Below are 21,517 nucleotides of genomic sequence, written 5' to 3' on the forward strand. Positions count from 1 at the left end.
GTCAACTGTTGAGCGAGGACCATGGGACCGAAATGGTGGATACCTGAGACGTCCTTGGTGGTGATATCTCTCAGATAGTGGTTGGCAAACACCATATCGGATCTCCAAAAACATCCCTCCATAATGGTATTCAACGAGCAATTTCCATGTAGAGCGAGAGTTGAGGCTAGCGCTCTAATTTCATGAGGATTAGAAGCTCTTGGAGGGTCGAGTCCTGCAGCCTTGTAGGCTCGTAGTATGACAGTTCTGATCCAAATAGAAATCGTAGTACGCGACACTTCTGTCTGCGAAGCGGTAGATATAGGGATAAACAATCTTTTGAATTTCCCTCTACTTTGCTTGGATCGTTGGAGATATATTTTCAGTGCACGTACAGGGCAAAGTGATAGGTCCATCGTATCATGCGGTCCAAGTATGGATGAGAGAGCTGGGACATGGAACAATCTGTCTGGTTGACCTGGCAGTTGATTTTTCGCTATAAAGTCCCAGCGAAGTCCCAGATGAGCGATGTTATGAGTATCATCAAAGCGTGTTCTCTCGTAATCCAAAGCGTGAATCTCAGACATCCTGGCGGCAGTAGCTAATGCTAACAGGAATAAGGTTTTGTGGGTCAGTGATTCAAACGAAGCAGATAACAATGGCTCATAAGCCTCACTCGTGAGGTGTTGGAGTACTATATTTAGATCCCAGGCTGGAGCTTGAAACTTCCGTTTCTGATCCTCCAATCGGAACGCTCGTAACAAAGCGAGTAACTCCGGTGTTTTAGTCAACTTGACGCCCGTTCTCATAGTTATGACAGAACTTATGGCTGCAAGATAAGTGGACAAGGTTGAGCCTTTTAGATTCTTAGTTTGACGTAGATAACATAAGAAATCTGCCACTTGAGGATGTGTAGCATATCTGGCTGAAAATCCTTTCTTAGCAGCATAATTGACAAAGCTGTGCCATTTGTCATCGTACATGTTACGAAGTTGAGTTACGAGTGCAAGCGTGACCGCTTTAGCAGCCTGGCAGAATAACCTCTCTTATTCAAACATGCCTTGATACAATCCACACGTGAAGTTGGTATGCTTCTGGTGTCTTGTGCACTTGTTTGGTGTGCGGATGTATCAATAGATTGGTGCGCAGTGGGAGCTGAAGTACTGGTTTTCCGATTCCTAGCATGAGACCTGGAAACCACGTTCTCGCTGGCCAGTAGGGCGCGACCAAAATCAGATCGAGGCTCTTCGTTTGACTGATTTTCTGTAAGACTTGTGGGATTAACGCAGGAGGCGGGAAAGCGTACGCGTTGAGTCCCTCCCACGATATGCTTAGTGCGTCCGTTGCCCATGCTAGTGGGTCTGGCACTGGCGATACGAAGGTTGTCAGTTGTTTGTTGAATCGAGTGGCAAATAGGTCTATTAAGGGAGATCCTATTTCCATGATTATTTGATTGAATATCTCTGTGTGGAGCATCCATTCTGTCGGCGACGGTTGGTGTGGCCGAGAGAGAGCGTCTGCTAAAACATTCTTTGCTCCTGGAATGTGGCAAGCTCTGACATGTATGATTAGATTGTAGACTAAATCGAACAGTCTGAAACATCGAGTGAGTAGATTCAGTGATCTTGTTGAACCTTGTTTGTTCACATAAAACGCCACTGTTGAATTGTCTGTGTGAATCATCAACTGAGCGTTCTGTAGTAGGTTGCTCCAGTGACTTATGGCGTTTATGACTGCTTGCATCTCTAGCAGATTTATGTGACATTTGCTCTCTTGATTGCTCCATAGGCCTGACGCTGTCCTGCCGGCAAGGTGGGCTCCCCAACCTTTTAGTGACGCTGCCTCACGAGAGATGTGTTTTCGATTCGCTCTACTAAGGAGACGCTTCAAGCAAACATTCAATCTCTTGGTCCACCAGAGTAGATATGGTTTGACGTAATCTGGTAGACTGAATGGTAGAGGGTCCTCGAGATGAGCATTGATGAGGACTTGTAATGGACGAATTGAAGCCTGCCTCTGAGTGTCAAGTCTTGAGCTGATGTGAGTAGTCCCAATAGGCTCTGCCACTGTCGTAGTGGTAACGGAGAGAGTAGGGCTTGGGGAATCAGTTGTTGGATCTTGATCCATCTGTCCTCGGGACTACTAAACGATTCTGAGCTGTAAGGAATCGTGATACCTAGAAAATGCAGATCCCGCGCTGGTTCTAGGTCCGACTTGAGTAGATTTACTAACCAACCTAATTGAGTTAGTAACTTGATTATAAAGTTCAGCTGTAGTCTGAGACGCTGTGGATCTGGATCCACTTGTATACCCGTCGCCTAGGTAAAATGCGCCTCGCAGACCTTGATGATGTAGGTATGAGACAATAGGCTTGGTTACTCTTGTGAATACCCAAGGGGCTGAAGTGATTCGAAGGGAAGTACCTTCCATTGGTAATGTTTGCCGCCTAGGATAAATCTTAGATATTTCCTTGAGCTGGGATGAATCGGAATGTGTAGATATATGCGCCTTGCAAATCTATGCTGGCCATGTAATCTAGTGGACTAATTAATTGCCGGGTTGTGGTAAATGTATCATGCTTAAACATTGGTGGTTTGCATAGATATTCTCTGTTGAAGGTGCTCATGTTGTAAATGAGACGATACTTCTCCTTGGAATTCTTTTTCGCACTAGGAAAACTGGGGAGTAGAAACCTGGTACGATGTTTCGCTGATCCAGAACTTCTAAGGCCTGTTTGTTTAGCAGAGACTGTACTGTTTCTCTTAACATAGGTAGTTGTGCCGGTTGAACGCTGAACCCTGGCGGGTGACTGTTAACGGCGGCTTGGTCTTGAGTTGTATAAGATATCCGTGCTGTAGGATGTTGGATACATAAGGATCTTGTAGTATTCCCCAGTTTTCCCAATGTAGTTGAAGACGCCCACCCACTTGAGAAGGTTGTACTGGAACGACTGGGGTGGAAGACTCCAGTCGTTCAACCTGACTTCCATCGCTTAAATCCATCGGGCACCTCTGGATGATCTGCCTCTAGCTGATCCTCCTCTAAATTTGCTGTATGGGCTTAATTTAAAAGAATCCTTGGGATTATTAGCTGCAGCTAGTTTCTTGTCCCGTGCTCTCTGTAGCCCTGAAAACTTAGACTTGCCCGAGTATCTCTGTGTTGACTGTTTAAAGACGTTTGCTAAGGTATCCATGGATCTAATCATAAGTACCTCTCTGGAATCTTTAGATACTTCTTTGGAGACCTTGTTTATGTTGCCACCAAAAAGTAAGGGCGATGACCATGGAGCTGTGTAAAGAGGCTCTGTGAATTGCTTATTCCAAGAGCAGGAGGCTAGTAATCCTTGCCGACGAGTCATGGTAGTAGTTTCAGTAAGAGCTGAAAGGTGCTCTGTAAGAAATTGGTGGTCTTTTTTCTGCATGAGTAGAGCTGAGTAGATCATTCTGTCTTCCTCGTCTGTAGAATTCTTGAACTTGGTGATGAGAGTCTCATTAATAGTTCTAGATCTATTTAATCCGAAGAACATCCTTCTGGAAATGGTATCTAATTGGGCCAGTTTGCGATCGTCTACTCTGTAACTTCTGGACTTGGTATCAGTGATAAGTTTAAAGTTGTCATCAATATCCTGGGCCTTGAAAAAGGGTTCCATATTATGTCCAGCAAATTTCTTGGCATTGAAGACCGGTAAATGAGTACATTGGGCTTTAGAAGATTTGGAGCAGGCTGTATCTAGTTTAGCTGGTACGGCTGCGATCGGGTCAATAGGAGGTAAGGTGATATAATCTACATCATCATCCTTCATCAGGTAAGTCTGAGTTGCATCCTCGTTCTTTGATGGGGAGGCAAGTTGTAATTCATTCACCATCCAATATCTTATCTCAGCATCTGAGAAAATGATACCATCCTCCTCTTCTGACGTATGGTCATATGTCGGAGTCCTAGATCTATAGGAAGATCTATGAGAGGACTGTGGAGAACGGACTGACGAGTGGCTAGTGTACGGAGACCTTGGAGAAGACATCCTTCGCGAAGGCTGGGGGCTTCGCGAACGGTGAGGGCTTCGCAAACGCTGTGGGCTTCTCGAACACTGGGGGCTTCGCGAACGCTGGGGGCTTCTCGAAGCTCTTCTAGGCGAGGTAGAAATGGAACCACTTAGCCTTCGCGTCCTTCGCGAATGTCTCGAGTCAGTGTCCGAATCGACATATGAGCGCTTGCTTCGCGAACGACCTCTGTGAATTACAAGGTGCGTGCTCGGCGAAGCGCTCCTTCTCCGCGAAGACTCTCGCAATAGGTGAGGCTCTAGCTCCTTCGCGGAGGTGGCCTGGGACTTCCTATGCAAAGAGCTCGCTCCGGGCTGGGATGCCCTTCGCGGAGGCGCGTCTGTGGGCTCTGGGGCCCTACGCGAAGCCAAGGCGGGCTCTGGGGCCCTGTATGACATAATATGGGTTGGGCTCTGGGGCCCGTGGCTCTGGGGACTCTGTAAACCGTAACGGTCTTCCATCAGCCTCATGATTTGGTTGACCAGGTCGTCTGAGGCGGTCTGCGCTGATGATGAGGGTTGTCTCTCTGCGAAGGTGACGGGACCCTCAGTCAAAATTTCTGGTGACAGCGTAGGCATCTCTGGTTGTGTGCTAATCTGCGCTGAGGTGACAGTCGCAGATACAGGACGTTTCTTGTGACGAACATCTGGAATGATAATCGGAATGTCATCATCATATAAGGCTAATTCTGTGACTGGTAAAATATCAGAGGCAAAATTATTAGATTTTGTAGATTTCCCTTTTGACGTAGTTGTAGACCTGGGTGTACGAAGCGTACGAGATGATATGGACGCTTTGCTAGTCTTAGACTGAGAAGACGGCAGATCTTGAGATGCAGGTCGCTTCTTGGACATAGCGGACTGCGTCCCACGCTTATCCCCCGAGGGAAACTCAGGCATGCCACCAGCCGGTGGCGGGTCGTCAGTCAACAGTTGACAGGGAACATTAATTTGTGATCTATTAGCCATGACTGAAATTTGTTTGCGAGATTGATCTGCCTTCCGTCTAAAAACAGAACATAAATATTTATCAAAGGCAGAAATTGGTAAATTAATACAAAATTTACAACGAGAAACAAAAGAACATGGAGTAATGCAACTAGGGCATTTTAAATGTGGATCAGTAGCAGAGTAACGTAGTTTATAATCTGTGTAGATTCTCATTAACGTAAACTACTGAACAATCACGGCGAACCGTGAATAAACAGCAGAAACACAATTAATAATCAATGCAAAATTGAATAAGGATACTAGTAACACCTCTATACTAAGTATAAGAGGTACTAAACTAAATATAAATAAAGGATATAGTGTGTTGGGAGACACAGGCGCTCTCACGTCCAGCTCACTGGGGGAAGAAGGAGAGAGTGAGGCACATGGGTTCAGGTGGCGCCCTCGTTCCCGCGCTTGTGGAAGGGAGGTAACTCGTGGTGAGTAATAATGAGTGATTTTTTATTGAAGGGAACTTCAATTGGGAGATACACGTGTTCCACTAGGTTCGCAAGAAGAAGAAGACAAGCAATAAGCATGAGTCAGGATAAGGAAAAATATGAAGTTTGTTTTTTATCAAGGTGAGTTCTATCTTTTTCTGTAATGATTGAAATGAGCATGAACCACTTATTTAAACAAGAGTCATCAAAAGATGACATATCCCCCCGGCCCCCACATCTTTGATAGAACAAATCATCTGACAGTTACTTAAAGTCCAGCTTGATTTTCGACTAAGTGCAAATCGTTTCAATGGAAATCTTGAAAAACATAAATGACAAAAATCTGCAAATAGCAAAAGGCACCACTTCAAGTTCTGCCTCACATATCTGCCAAGTTTTACTGAAAGATATTAAGAAGTTTTTGAGTTGTGCCTACCCCTCCCTTTTGAGACTAACACGGAAATCGGGAAAAATAAAAATGCCCAAAATCTGCAAATAGCAAAAGGCACCACTTAAGGTTCTGTTTGATATATCTACCAAGTCTTGTTGAAAAATATTGAATGGTCTTTGAGTTATGCTCCGGAAACAAAATGATTACGGACAGACGGACGAGGCGACGACTATATCCCCCCGCATCACATGCCGGGGGGATAAAACTTGGACTAGATTCCTTGAAATTCACATCTTTAAACCTCTATTTAATGCTTAGAAATAATTTGAAATTGGTCCACATCCTGTCCACTCAAAGTCAAGTTCATAACTTCTGATTCAGATTGTTACATATTGAAAGAAAATCTTTGAAAGATCCTCCTTTGCTTTTTGGTTTTGATTACCTCACGAGCCTTGCTGGCATCAAAGGTTGAAACAGGTGGGCCCTCAATACTTATTATCATCAACTCTCTGAGTGCCTTCTCACTCAGTCTGTTTCTATGTGATGTTTTGATAATATTTTGACTTGAGAAACCACATTCATAAATTGCTGTCTGGACTGGCAAAGTTAATCCATTACAGGCAAGCTTCAGTAGGTTTGGGAAAGGGTCCTTGTGACAGCCATCAATGATTCTCCATAATTCATGGAATTTGTCTCTTGGATACTTCTGCTGAATCAGGAGGTGTTTTAACATAAACAATGAGCTTTCCTGTCACTGAAATGTCTGTGCTTTCATCTATCAAAATTGCTACACAATAAGCATCCTTTAAATCTCCAATTATTTGAGCCATGATTGTATTCGCAATTGCTTCCTGAATGTCTTCAGCAAGAGACCTGTATGTGTTGTTACAGTAATGTTTATGTAAGGGCTTACCGGGGGATTAGCGTTAGGGTGGCAACTAAATTTGTTCTAATCTTTACGTGACTACAGTTCATGGGTGGTTCATGCTGAAACTGATTTCTTGAACAGTTTTTGCCGACCTGTTATTTACAATTGATTGGTTATCATAAGAATTGTGAGTTCGTATCATTCAACCAACCAGGAACATCTCTGTGCTGTTGACAGCATATACGGCGATGGAACTTTCTACATAGCACTCCATCTTTCTACAAGCACTTGCCGATATGCCCCAAGACCAACAGTGACCAAAAACTGAGATTTTTAACATTGGTGCAGCCTTCCTTCTCCAACAATCCTAACAGAGAACCATACTTTTCAATAGCAATGTTTTCCTTGCAAAGCCAAAATACTGTGTCGATAGCAGACTTAACAGCTAATTCCTCATTGGATACTAAATTAGACACAGATGCCTCTATTGTGGTTTGCGACTTCGTCATAGCTATTAGGGAAAGCTGGTGGTCATGGGTTTGTGCATGTCTAGATAGTGTGGATGTACGAAAGTTATTGCAGCCATCACCAGTAAAACTATTGCTCATTTTATTTTTGCTACAATAGTCACATAACATCACACCAAGCTTGTTTTGAGAGAGCCATGGCCATTCTTTCAACCATTTTTTCTGAAAAACACTTGGTTTCATCTTTTTAGAGTCGGAGGGACAAGGGTCGGTGTTAGGGTTTTGCTCATCCTTCGATTCACACATTCCTGTAACAGACGTATCGGTCTGGGAAGACGTGGCTGTCACTTTCTCAATGGTATTTTGTGCAAAAAAGTCAGTTACTTATTACATATGTGACATTATTCACGCAAAATTACCACAAACCGTTGTAAATAAAAAATTCATCTACATTTGACGTCTGAATTACTACAAGTGATAATATTATTTGATTTCGAAAACGTAACTAAAACGAAATGATTTTCTTAAAAAGATCAAGGAAACTGTGTCTTGAAAGAGATATACAATATGCAATGTGTTTAGAGTTTTTAGTTTAAGGTTTTCAATTATTAATTGATAAAATCATAATTGTATTGCAAAGTTTTATCTATTTGCATACTGAAGTGAAGGGAATTTCGTTTACCCAGTGCCGTTAGTGGATTTAACCAAGGGAGGTTACTCTGTCGTGTATTCCTGTTGCTATCGATCGAACTAGACTCTGTGGCCTACTCCGATTTAAAAATCATTCTCTGTCAATATAAAGCTTTTTACGTATAGTTTTTGAAAGGTAGGTAGGGATAAAATTACTATACGCGACAGTTCGCGCTATGCTGTTTTTATGAAGGGTGATTTGATAATTATCAGCGCGAATCGCGCGTCCTAGAAGAGACACTGAAACATTGAAACATGATACACATACCTTTTTCTGTGGAATGGTGCTCCTGAAACTCTGGTATTCCTGAGACTGAGATACTGATGATGTCATTGTGCTCATTGTAACGGTGCCGAAAACCACAGTACATTCAGTTACAATTGAACTGAACAGTCTATATCTCCCTCATTCTGATGGTGTTCACCTGCTAAACAGACAGCACGTTTTACTCAACAGGACAAGGCCACAGTCATTTTCAGAAAATCAGCATAATGAGCTACTACAACACACTTCACAACCTACCAGACTGTTAATTAGAGTCATACGACAGCAGGAAAATGTGTGAACTACCTGATCAATATGTCTTTCTCCTCTTTCCCCTAAACACAACAAATTACCCATCCATAACATATCAGGATACTGTACAGTGCACTGACTGGGTACATTTACAGTAGAACTTAAAAGTCTAAATCTCACTCATTGTGACAGTGTTCCTGCTAAACAGACTGCAGCTATTATTCAACAGGACACATCAATAAAGATCTACTACTATCACTTATGAAAATGTAATTTTCTGAGTAAAATTGATATTTTATACTTATCCTGACTCATGCTCTTTTGCTTGTCCCCTTCCTCTTGAGAACATAGTGGAACACTTGTATCTCCTTAATTGAAGCTCCCTTCAATGTAAAATCACTAATTGGTACTCACCCACGAGTTACCTCCCCTGCCGTAAGCGCGGGAACAGGTGTCGCCACCCTCTGGCCTCATGCTTCACTCTCTCCTGATTTTGCGAGCCCAACACTTGAATTTACAGGGAAATCCAAAGTGTTATGTGGGGAGGATGGGAGGGCTAACCTCATGAGTCAGGATAAGTATAAAATATCAATTTTACTCAGAAAATTACATATTTTTCCTTATCCTGACTCATGCTCTTTTGCTTGTAGAATCCACGGAGAGGTGGTGGGTAAACAGAATACTTTGGATTAATTAGTGATTTAAGTAAGTGATATTGTAATAACCCCTCGCTTGGGAACTTCATAAGGCATTGAGACTTAGGATATTTCCTTATAATAATCCATAGATATATACACTATAAGTGGGGTATTACCTTACTAATATACTGATATATCAATATATATATATAAACTGCTACTCTAGCGTAGCTGTACACTGAATATAACTCAGTATGAGCTTAAGGTTGAATAACCTAAGCTAAATATGTACATAGCCCTAGAACTCCATGGGTTATAAGCTAGTGAATATATGTATCATATATCTAATAATCTCGTGGGGGTGAATATTAAGCCCTCACGAGGGACTGTCAATTGCTGGCGAGGGACCAAAGGACCGAAATGATGAATGCCAGAGGCGTCCTCGGTGGTGATATCTCTGAGATAGTGATTAGCAAACACCATGTTAGATTTCCAAAAGCATCCTTCCATAATTGTATTCAATGAACAGTTACCATGAAGGGCGAGGGTGGATGCCAATGCCCTGATTTCATGGGGATTTGATGCTGTTGGAGGGTCCAGTCCTGCTGCCTTATAGGCGTAAAATGACAGTTCTTATCCATATTGATATGGTGAGTGCGAGAGACTTCTGTGTCTGATTTGTGGCGATAGCGGGATGAACAATCTTCTGGCGATCTTAAGCCTTGTTTTGGAAACGGCGTAAATAGATTATGAGAGCTCGTACTGGGCATAGAGATAAGTCCAATGTATCTTGAGATCAAGAATTGAGGATAAGCGCCAGGGATGTGAAATAACCTGTCTGGTTGACCTGGTAGTTGATTTTTAGCGATGAAATCCCATCTTAATCCCAGGTCGCTGTCTTTTGATTTTCATCAAACTGTATCCTCTCATAATCTAGAGCATGAATTTCAGATATTCTGGCTGCCGTGGCTAGCGATAACAGGAAGACTGTTTTCTGTGAGAGAAATTCAAAGCGTTGTCGATTCCAATGGTTCGTAATCCTCACTTGTGAGGTGTCGTAAAACTACATTCAGATCCCAAGCTGGAAGTGGAATTTCCGCTTTTGGTCCTCAATCGGAAAGCACGTAGTAGTAAGGCCAGTAACTCTGGTGTTCTTGTTAATTTAACACCCGTTCTCATAGAAATCACAGAACTAAAGCGGCAAGATATGTTGACAATGTCGAGCCTTTTAAATGTTTGTTTTGCCGTGAAAGTAACACAAATAGTCTGCCACTTGAGGATCGCGTGGCATCTCGCAAGCTGTAAAACCCTTGTTTGTTGCATAATTTTTGAAACTTTGCCACTTGTCATCGTACAAGTTTCTGGCGTTGAGTATCGTAAAGGCAAGCGTGACCGCTTTTGCCGCCCTGGTAGAATATCCTCTCTTGTTTAAACACATTTTAATACAGTCCATGCATTGAAGTTTGAATACTTCTGGGTTTCTGTGCACCTGTTTGGTGTGAGGATGTATTAACAGGTTTAGCGCAGCTTAGGTAGTTCTAGTGCGGTTGACCCGATATCTTGTATTAAAGGCGGGAAACCACGTTCTGGCCGACCAATAGAGTAGCGACCAAAGTGAGTTGTAGGCTCTGCGTTTGGTTGATTTTCTGTAATACTAGAGGTATTATTATTGCTGGAAGCAGCGATACGCGTGAGGCCTTCCCATGAAATGCTTAGAGCCGTCTGTTGCCCATGCTTGTGGGTCTGGCACTGGTGACCACGAATGTCGGTAGTTGATTGTTGAACCTTGTGGCGAATAGATCTACTAGCGGCGGCTCCTATTTGCTTGATTATCTGTGCAAATATCTCTGTATTGAGCATCCATTCTGTCGGCGGACGGTAGATGTGGCCGAGAGAGTCGTCTGCTAGTATATTCCTGGCTCGGGAATGTGGCATGCTTTGACATGTAGATTTAGATCTTGGATTAATTGAACAGTTGAAAGGTTAAATTCAAAAGGTTCGCGATCTCGTTGAGCCTTGTCTGTTCACATAAAAGCGCCACTGTCGAAGTTGTCGGTATGTATCATCAGGTGCGCATTCTGTAGAATGTTGCTCCAATGTCTTATGGCGTTGATTACAGCTTTCATCTCTAATGCGTTTATGTGGAGTTTGCTTTCTAGCTGAGTCCATAACCCTGATGCCGTCGGTTGGAGAGATGAGCTCCCCAACCTTGGGCGGCAGCGTCTACATATAGATGGGTCTTGAATTCCTGCTCTGCTAAACAAATCCCTTCGCGAGACATTCGATTTCTTTGTCCACCATAATAGATGAGGTCTGAGATGTATCGGTAGACTGAATGGTTGTAGGTCGTCGAGATGTGTATTGGCGAAGACCTGTAACGGGCGTAACTGTAATCTGCCTATGACTGTCAAGTCTTGGGCTGATGTTAGAAGACCTAGTAAGCTCTGCCATTGTCGAGAAGTGGTAGCGGTGACAGTAGAGCTGGTGGAATGATCTGTTGGATCTTGAGCCAGCGGTCTTCTGGTCACGACTATCACGGTTGAGATTGGTGATAAATCAGTTCCTAGGAATTGCAGATCTTTGCGATGGTACTAGGTCCGACTTGTGTAAGTTTACTAACCATCCCAGCTGTGTTAGTAGCTTTATGATGTAGTTTAACTGTAGTTTGAGATGCTGTGGATCTTGATCTACTTGTATCCCGTCGTCGAGGAAAAGAGCGCACTCGCGTGTAGCCCTTGACGATGTAGATAGATAACAATGGGTTTCGTTATCCTCGTGAATAACCATGGGGCTGATGCTATTCGAATGGGAGTACTTTCCACTGGTAATGTAACCCGTCTAGCGTAAACCCGAAGGTATTTCCTGGATTAGGGATGTATTGGGATGTGCAGATAAGCATCTTGTAGATCTATACTGCCCATGTAGTCCATGGGGCCGAATCATCTGCCGTAGCTGCGGTAGATGTATCATAGTGAACCTGGGTGGTTTGTTTAAGTAAGTCTTGTTGAATAAGCTCATGTTGTAAATGAGTCTGTATTTCTCCTTGGAGTTCTTCTTGGGTACTAGGAAAACTGGGGAGTAGAAACCTGGTTCGATGTTTCCTTGCTCTATTACTTCTATGGCCTGCTTGGTTAGGAGTAATGTAACCGCCTCTCTCTTAACTTTAGTAGTTGTTGTGCCTCTACCTCGAACTTGTGAGGGTTGACTGTTAGTGGAGGCTTGGCCTGTAGTGGGATCTGAAATCAGCGTTGAAGAATGTTGGAGACATAGGTGTCTTGAAGTATTCCCCAGTTTTCCCAGTGTAGTTGAAGGCGTCCACCCACTTGTGACGGTTGTACTGGAGCGGCTGGGGTGGAAGACTCCAGTCGTTCGAACCTGTCTTTCAGCGTTTATAGTTGCGGGAACCTCTGGGTGTCCTGCCTGCGTCCTGACCCTCCTCTATAGTTGCCATATGAAGCGACCGAAAAGAATCTCTTCCCCTGGAACTGGCAATCTTCCTGTCTCTAGCTCTTTGTAGGCCCGTGAATTTAGATCTCCCTGAGTATCTTTGTGAAGTCTGTCGAATGACACTGGCTAGCGTGTCCATCGATTTAATCATCAGGACTTCTCTCTAGAATCCTTGGTGACTTCTTTGGAGACTGTGTCTATTCCTCCGGTCAAATATGGATGGGGAAGACCACGGGGGGCTGTATATAGTGGAGCTGTAAAGTTCTCACCCCAGTTGCAGGAAGCTAGGAGGCCTTGACGGCGAGCTAAGGTCAGTGCTGCTGAGACAGGCGTCAGATGATCTGTTAAAAACTGCTGGTCCTTCTTTTGCATCAGTAGGGGCGAGTAAATCATTCTGTCATCTTCAGAGGTGGGTGTTCGAAATCTGGAGATAAGTGTCTCATTTATTGTTCTAGATCTATTTAGACCCGAAGAACATGCAGCCTTCGTCATGGTTTCTATCTGAACCAATTTCCGATCATCAATCTTGTAGTACTTGTTCTTGGCATCGGAGATCAGCTTATAGTTCTCATCGATGTCTTTAGCTTTGAAGAAGGGTTCCATATTATCGTGGAGAACTTCTTGGCTGAAATTTGGCAGATGTGGCGTCCTGAACCTTTGTGGCTTTGTTAAATGCTGTATCTAGGTTCTGAGGTACCGCCCATGTAATCGAGTCGATTGGGGGTAGTGTAATAGCATCTGCGTCATCTTCTTTCATCAGATAAGTCTGCGCCTTATTGCCACTCTTGGAAGGTGATGAGAGATCTAGATTATTGACCATCAATATCTTATCTCTGCATCTGAGAAAATAATTCCTCCATCATCTTCCATTCCATCATCATAGATAAGAGGTTGTTGCTCTTCTGATGTAGGGCTGTGTGGCTCTATCTCTATATCGTTTGACGCTTGTGGAGATCTAGTTGTAGGCTTTATGTGCAGACCTGTGAGGTGATCGACGTGGTGATCGGCGCAGGTGATCGTCTTGGTGATCTATATCGATAGGTTGACCTTCTTGGCGATCTATGAGGGGACTGATAGCTTCGCCGAAGCTCTTGTGTGTAGTCCCTTGCTGATCTTTTAGATGAAGAGCGATCTGGGTTCAGGTGTCCTTTCGACAACGCCGGTGAAGCCATTCGCGTCCGGTCCTGGGGGAGCGATGATATGACCGAAGGCTTGCGTGTGGTCTGGGTGATCAGATTCCATATCTGAGTATGGCCCCGAAGAAGGTGATGATTCTTCCCGCCTTAGCAAGGCCTTAGCGAAGAGCTGTACATCTGGGTCCTTCGTCGAGGTGGTCTGTGACTTCCTTCAGCGAAGGCTGCATTGTCGTGGCTGCTACGTTGACAGATGGTGCCCTGGGTGCTGTCACGTTGGAGCCTTCGCAGGCTTTCGGACCCTGGGATGGCTGCTTCTCCAGTCTATAGTGGCCTTCCATCATAATCATGATCTGTTTCATAAAAGATCGTTTGGGATGATCTGCGACGTAGTAGATGGTGCCCTTTCTGCTGTGTTAGCGGTGGGGCCCTCAGCGATCTCGTCTGACATCAGTGTAGAGGCATCAGGCTGCTTGTTGATCTCTGCTGGCGTCACTGTAAGCTGTCACTGGTCGCTTCTTGTGGCGTATGTCGGGTATGATGATCGGCTGGTCATCGTAGAGGCCCAATTCTGCTGCTGGAGCGATCTCGTCTGGAGAAAGTTCTCGATGACTTCGTAGATTTCCCTTTGGAGGAAGACGCTGCCCTGGGGTCACGAAGTCTGCGTTGAGAAGACGTTGAGGCCCTCTTGGACTTTGTCTCGCGATGACTGGATGTCTGGAGAGGCGGTCGCTTCTTAGAGGTGACGGACTGCATCCCACGTCCCTCTTCGATGGGGTCTCAAGCAGAACACCAGGCGGGGAGGGATCACTTTCGACAGCAGTTGACTGGATGGGCAATCCGGCGTATCGGCCATGTCTACACCTAGTTTCGCGTGACCTATCTGCAACACGTCTCAAAGACGCCAAAGATGGTATTTATCAAAGGCAGAATTGGTTAAATTTATGCAGTAACTGCAGCGTGAGTCAAGCGACAAGGCGTAGTACAACTAGGGCATACCACATGCGGATCCTTGGCGAAAGCGTAATCTACAAATAGTACAGTTTTTCATCAATGTAAAACTAGCTGAACAATCCACGAACTCCATTGAATAAACGGTAGAAATCACGATTAATTATTAGCATAAATAACTGAAGGATACTAGCTATACCTTTATTAACTCGTGGGTGAGTACCAATTAGTGATTTTACAATTATAGTGGTTCTAGTAGCACACAATTATTTGCCATCCCAAACATAAAAATAGTTCTGGTTGTCAAGGTGATGGGAATTGACAGATTTTGGTTTGTATAATTTTCAAATATAAATTCCAAAGTCTAAATTCTTACTGCATTTAAGTATATAGCTGTATTATGCTTATATGACAAACGGTCAGTCATTTTCAGAAAATCAGCACAACAAATTATACAACACATTTCCTCACCTACCAGACAGCAGGAAAACGTGTGAACTACCTGTGCAATGTCTTTCCTTAAATTAGCTAATTTACTTCTGTGTATATCTCATTAATGTATAATTGTGCATCTTTGTCAAATAAGATTTCAGTAAAAATATCTAAATCAAAAGCGAAACTGAACTATCCTACCAAGTAAGGTTATCAACAAGTGATATTTATGTGAAACTCAAAGTCCAGATATTGTTAATTACTAATAACTCGAACTTAGTCATTATGTCCAATGAGGAACAGTTTGCATATGATTTTAGGTGTCTGAAATAGCTTCAAGCTCACTATCCCACACCTGTAAAATTAGGTTGGGAGCAAACATTATTTCAGACAATGTCAGTGAATCCATTTACAATTATAGAGTTGCCTGTTCGTGAGACAATAGAAAGGATAGATCCTACTGATAACAATATCCTTATTCTACTGATTTATAATGTCTTTTCTGTCAACAGGTTGATGTTAAGCTGGTGGAAGCCACAGAAGGTTTGGGGTGTAGAAGATAAAAAAAAAAAACAGGAAAAGTATCTGAGTTGCTAGCAAACAGTTCCAATACAGCCTTTGAAAGACAGCTTAACCCTATTTATTCAAACATATTACCAAAAGCAGTGATTCAAACACCAAGAAACCCTCAAAGCCATGTAAAACGAATGATTACAGTAGCCTTCAATCACAACACGCCTTAGCATCTGCACATTGTATACCTATATATTCTCACTAAACTCCACAGATTTGTATGTTCAACTGTCATTGAGCAAAATGGATATTAGACCAAAACAAATTGATAAGTAGTTGTATGCAATGGTAAACTTATGTTACAGCTATAATTTTACTTTTAGCATTTTCATTACCTCTTCCATGTGAAAATGGGTATTAATCTAAGCGAGACAGTTAGTGAAGACAACTAAATATGGCAGACACTGATATTCATTTAAACTGCACATTCACAGGTAAATTATATATTTTTTACTTTTCTTTGCTATGACATACTCAACTGAAGCTATTCTAGCCACTGTACAGAGTCGTATCAACTGCTACACACTGAGATAAGTCAACTGAACTGACGGACTTATCTATCATCATGCAGAATCACTCAACCATTTCCACCCAAAACATCATCGACTGATGGCTGACAGAATGTGCAGAGTTCACAGAGGAACTTGATTACAACTTTCGGTTAGAAACTGTATGTTTTTAGGCCGTACATCATAACTGTACATAATAAATAATAATTCAGAATATGTTCTTAAAGTTTGTGTACCTCAAACAGCAGGAAGTCACTTGACCAAGACGCGTATTCACGTTCACCGCGCGAGATCGGGACGGGACGACAACCCGGAAGTGCTCGAATAGCAACGCGTCATTGTTGTTAGGTCACGCCCCCACCGAGGAGTCTTTCGTGGCGGGATATTTAATCAGATATGGATTCGTTAAAGAGCAAGAAGAATATCCCTATTGCTGCTCGACAGAGGGGTGAGTGAACTTAACATTTGTTTCATATACTTAGAACTTTAGCTCTCTCTATTATTATTTGCAGTTTTTCGAGGTTTCATTGAGCATAGCTGCCCGCCACGTTTACTGGGGAGCAAACCCCCTAACTCTCGGTATCCGGCATTCTGCTGAACTACAAACGTATAAATGTTTGCCATTAGTTTGCCGAGAAAACATTAGATGATAAATTGAAAATTGAATCCAGTTCAGGTTTGAAATACTTTGGCAAGCCTAGCTGAAATTTAGCATTGTTCGGGGCTCTATTTAGATTTATCATACATATGAAGAAATCATGTCCTGAATGTTAAACAATGTATTAGTTTTTGTCGGTTTCATCCACTTTTAATCCATCGTTAATACGGACGTATTAAATTGAATATACCTGCTGAGATATCAATACATTTAATCATTTATTACAGGTCCAGGCCCTGGGCGCTACGCCTTGCCTTCTACGTGTGGGTACAATGGTCATGACTTCACAAAGTACACCAGACCTGCCTACTCGTTTGGACGCCGTCTCGGGGACTTCGGTCAGTTGGCATAGTTGCTGTTCATCATCCGTTTAAATGCTAGATTAATGTCACTCGAAGTGGATCAAACACATCGACTTTTTACACGTTGCTGATGATTCAAATATACCAAAATAAGTAAATAATACTAAAGTACATTTGAGGTGATATCCAGATGTGATTGGGGATCACATGTACACATAATTCTACGAGACAATGCAGAACATGATAGTTGTTCATATGAACACAGAGTGTGCTTTTTTGGATAAGATATCTAAAGATTATTATTATTTAGGGATTAGATTGTATAGTTAGATTACTGCAGTGTTTCTGGGTGTTACTTATTCATTCGGCCAGTTTTGGCTCTATGTGCAGCGTCTGTATTAATGGACAACTACAATTATAATATTGGGGAGTTATGGCCATCACATATAGCTTTCGCATAGGAAGCATTAGTGGGAGGGTTGAAACCTATCACACTCTACCCGGGTCAATGATCGATAGATCCTCCGTTTAGTAACTTTGACCTCACTGCGTCTGTGATTGTTGCTCTGATACCATATCAATTCGTTTCAATTTGCCCCAAACATACTGTACATCGAAAACAACTTAATTAAACCCTATTTTGAGAAGAAACCTAGTATGTTTAATCTTTCACAATTATTAACAAACCCATCTAAAGATAGTGTTGCAAAATTATGTAAATACATTAAGTCATGCATATGTAAGTACCAAAATGTTTAGTCCAGCCTCCTTTCGTCAATGCGTAATTCATGTATATTTCAATGGATAACCATATTCTATCCTGAGTGTAAACTGATGCCGAGGGGCATATTACCCAAGTCTTTACTGTCTAAAGAATCTGAATCTGATACGTGTGTGTATTCAGCTCGGCGTCTGCTAGAACTGAGTATGAGTATAGTGACTGATAGCAAGAGCATTGATGGACGCTGTTGGTAGTACAGTTAAATTACACATGTATACACCGCATCCTATCTGGACCTAAAGACAACATGAATGAAGTGAAATGGGGTTTATCGTTGCGTTCAAGTCTATTTCATCGCACAGCTGCGCACGACGTAGTCACATGTTTATGTATCGCTGTTTGTACGTGTCCCTTCTTACAGTGTTACCCTACCTGACTTTAATCGACAATTCCCTGTTTTATACCCAGCTTAATGCCGACAAGCAGAGCAACCACAAATACCATATTTAAACGTCTCTTGGTGATTCTGTCCAAGTAATTTGATGACGTATCATGTTTACAACATGACTTTTGTATCTAAATGAAGTTTTACTCACTGAGGTGAAGATCTGTATCTGGCGTGAGTATATATTTCAATTTTTGAAGAAGCAGCAATACATTAAGACTAGTGAATGAGGTGTGCACCAGTTACTGGCGGGGGAAACCTTGCATCCAATGACGTTATTTCGCACAACGAAAACCTGTGCATGTAAAGGTGATTATGTTGGTTCATTTCATTAACTAAGTACACATATGTTATGCATCTGAATGAATTTATCACTCCCTCTGTTTGTCATTAATACCGTACTTGCTGTTCCTACAGCAACAAAGAAGGAATGCAGTCCGGGCCCAGCGTATTTCATTGACCCCAGCATAACAAGGTCGGGTAGAGACGGCACCCCTGCCTATTCCCTGCTTGCGAGACAGACATATCTTGGTGAGCTTAACAACAATAATAATAATCATAATCATACCACTAACAATAATGACCATCACCATGGCAATATCGTATTGGATTATATATACTTACTGTTATTGTATCGATAGCAAGAGAATGTAAATGCTTTCATACACTTCCTAAAGTTTTATCCCTTTCTCCACCAAGGTACGTTCAAGACTCCATCTCCTGGAGCTTACTCACCAGAACGGGTTCATCCACAGGGGGAGAGAAATGCCCCTAGGCATTCAATCGGTTCTCGGACCCGCTATCGCAAACGTGATGGCAACCCAGCCCCAAACAAATACTCCCTGCCAAAGGTTCTGGGAGCGTTCCAACCGGACAAGCAGTCATCTCCCGGCTATTCCATGACGGCACGGTCGATGATCGGCGGTTACGCAGAAGACATGGCCAAGGCCCCCGGACCTGGCAACTACAACGCCGCCCTCCCCGACCTATACAAGGAGAGGTCCCCTCTGTACTCCATGAGGAGACGCAGTTACATGCCCGGGGACAACACCATGAAGCCAGGACCTGGAGCTCATTGCCCAGAGAGGGTTGTCATCAACCGACCAAAGGCTGCTGTCCATTCACTTGGAATCCGACATTCCGAGTTCATCTGTCCTCTCATTGTAGATGTTTCAGACTAGGGGGCGCTTATCTTGTATTAGTTTAAGATATACTTTCTAAACATTTTATAAAAATATTAATGTACATGTAGTTTGATTCTTTAATTGCCACACGGTTTTAAATTTACACTCGGCATACAGTTTTGTAGTTTTTGGCTGTTTTAATGCTGATTTCTCTCACACGGATATATTTTCTCTCAGACTAATGTAACCGAAATGCGTGTATATGGTATATTTATTAAGAATGTGTGGATATTGGTTACTTATTTTCAGTAAGACACACCTGTATCGGATTCTAAAAACAGATATGTAAACTGGAAAGACGTTGTATAGATGTGTTTTTTAATGTTCTCTTGATGTGGACACTTCATGCAATAGTGTTGTAATTGTGTATGTGTGTTTATCATACACCAAACGCCCAAAGGGGCAGGCCGATAAAGATATCTGGCATTCCAAAGGCTGTTTCCTGCATATTACATACTGGGATGGTGTAGTTAATATTGTCACCACCAGGGTGTTTCTGGCATTAATCATCAATACGAGCTGTTTAACATGTTACCAAGGATAAAGAAATGAGTTATGTAATCTCTAATCATTTTTGCATAATGGCAAGTCTTAGTAATGGTCAGGAAATAAATGGATAAAACACGTAACGCTTTGTTTGTTTTTATCTTAACCATAAATATTTGTTAACTGTATAGAGTTAAAACGAGCGAACCGAAAATATTTATAACAAAGTCAAGATAATTTCTGAAAACAATTCCAAGCAATGACAGATGGTTAGATATAGACTTGATCTTTATGTTATATACTACTATACTAAGTACTATACTACATACTTTCAAAAACTTTCACCGGGTCCACGAGAACAGAACAGAGAGTCGAACTATTTTAAATACTCTCCTCCCTATTTCATCTGTCAGGGTGTAATAACCTGGCCACGGAATATTGTGCTTCAAAACAACCGATGGGACAAATGAGTTTCTGTTGTAACTGCTGGGACAGATGATCAAGTAAGGGAAAATACGTGTGTCTCTTCCTGTCTGGCGTGGATCCATCTTGGCATCGTTGAAGTTATATCATACTTGCTGGACAAGTCTGGGGCTTCGTTGAACAACTCTTCCATACAATGCATATCGTCATCACGGATTTGTCTCAAAGTACTAATGGCAATCGAGGCTTCGATAGAGGCTCGAATGATATCAATGGTTGCAGACTCCAACAGGACTGACAGCTGGATGATGTGGTGAATAACCAGACAAACGATGAAATATAACGACTGAATGGAACGTGAAGGGATCTTGCTCTGGAGTCACCATCTTGTTCAAGGACAGTCATATGATACATTGAAAGTGCATAAGGTGAATGAGTTTAGTTTTACGCCGCTTTTAGCAACATTCCAGCAGTATCACGGCGGGGGACACCAGAAATGGGCTTCACATACTGTACCCATGTGGGGAATCGGACCCGGGTCTTCGGAGTGATGAGCGAACGCTTTAACCACTACGCTACCCCACCGCCCGTGAAAGTGGATAAGGAATTTGCACGACTTTCCCATCGTGTTTCGCGGAGTCTAATAATCTTCTGTCGACCTCACATTACCTCTTAGGCATATTCGTTAGATTCCAGGCTAGCTATTCTCGAAACGTTCGTGGCCCTACGAACTTCTTAAGCCCATTCTTAACACATTGGCTACGACCAAAGTTAAGAATTCTTAGGGCTACGAACGTTTCCAGTAAAAAGTCAAAAGACACTTTGCTGAATATGAAAAGGCAAATGCTATATATATATATAATATATTTTGAACGGTTGACATAGTCATTCTGACTGATTAGATAGAACATGTATGAACTATGACAAAAGCAATGAGATGTGCAATGAACATAGTTATCAAAAACTTGTTACTTGATAATGTAAGTCATTTGCTAGATCATTTACAATTTGCATATAGACCAGGGCGTGGGACGGAGGACGCAACATTAACCTCCCGCAAAATATTGACTCTTATCTGGAGACTTGTAACAACTATGTAAGAATCCTCTTTATTGGTTTTTCGTCCACCTTCAATACCATCCAACCACACTATTTGATGAGTAAACGGTTTAATCTAGGCGTTAATAGCAACAGTATAAAATGGGTTAAAGAGTTCATGCATGGTATACATAGA

General features: G+C 42.4%; 2 protein-coding genes across 2 annotated transcripts in view; one reads left to right on the forward strand and one right to left on the reverse strand.

Annotated features, from left to right (window-relative positions):
• Positions 1 to 16,385, reverse strand: part of LOC124255861 — a 46,063-nt gene extending 29,678 nt beyond the window's left edge. Inside the window, exons 1-2 of the mRNA XM_046689805.1 lie at positions 16,301 to 16,385; positions 8,133 to 8,289 (exon numbers count right to left, since the gene is read on the reverse strand). Of these exons, the coding sequence (XP_046545761.1) occupies positions 8,133 to 8,207 (75 nt within the window). The 5' untranslated portion in view covers positions 8,208 to 8,289; positions 16,301 to 16,385. The remainder of the gene's footprint in view (positions 1 to 8,132; positions 8,290 to 16,300) is intronic.
• A 25-nt stretch (positions 16,386 to 16,410) lies between these two features.
• On the forward strand, positions 16,411 to 20,003 carry LOC124255799 (outer dense fiber protein 3-like). Its single transcript, XM_046689736.1, has 4 exons — positions 16,411 to 16,512; positions 16,950 to 17,060; positions 18,608 to 18,721; positions 18,890 to 20,003. The coding sequence occupies exons 1-4, from the start codon at positions 16,461 to 16,463 to the stop codon at positions 19,369 to 19,371; spliced, it is 759 nt and encodes a 252-aa protein (XP_046545692.1). The 5' UTR covers positions 16,411 to 16,460; the 3' UTR covers positions 19,372 to 20,003.
• The last annotated feature ends 1,514 nt before the right edge of the window (positions 20,004 to 21,517 follow it).

The sequence above is a fragment of the Haliotis rubra genome, unplaced genomic scaffold (assembly GCF_003918875.1).
Source record: "Haliotis rubra isolate DU_JTF1 unplaced genomic scaffold, ASM391887v1 Scf61, whole genome shotgun sequence".
Lineage (NCBI taxonomy): Eukaryota > Metazoa > Mollusca > Gastropoda > Lepetellida > Haliotidae > Haliotis > Haliotis rubra.

Bases quoted from the DNA above. Each gene is read 5' to 3' on its own strand.
- LOC124255799 (XM_046689736.1), top strand. From the start codon at position 16,461: ATGGATTCGTTAAAGAGCAAGAAGAATATCCCTATTGCTGCTCGACAG. The intron at 17,061-18,607 runs GTCAGTTGGCAT...CTGTTCCTACAG, and splicing joins ACGCCGTCTCGGGGACTTCG to CAACAAAGAAGGAATGCAGT. The intron at 18,722-18,889 runs GTGAGCTTAACA...TTCTCCACCAAG, and splicing joins TGCGAGACAGACATATCTTG to GTACGTTCAAGACTCCATCT.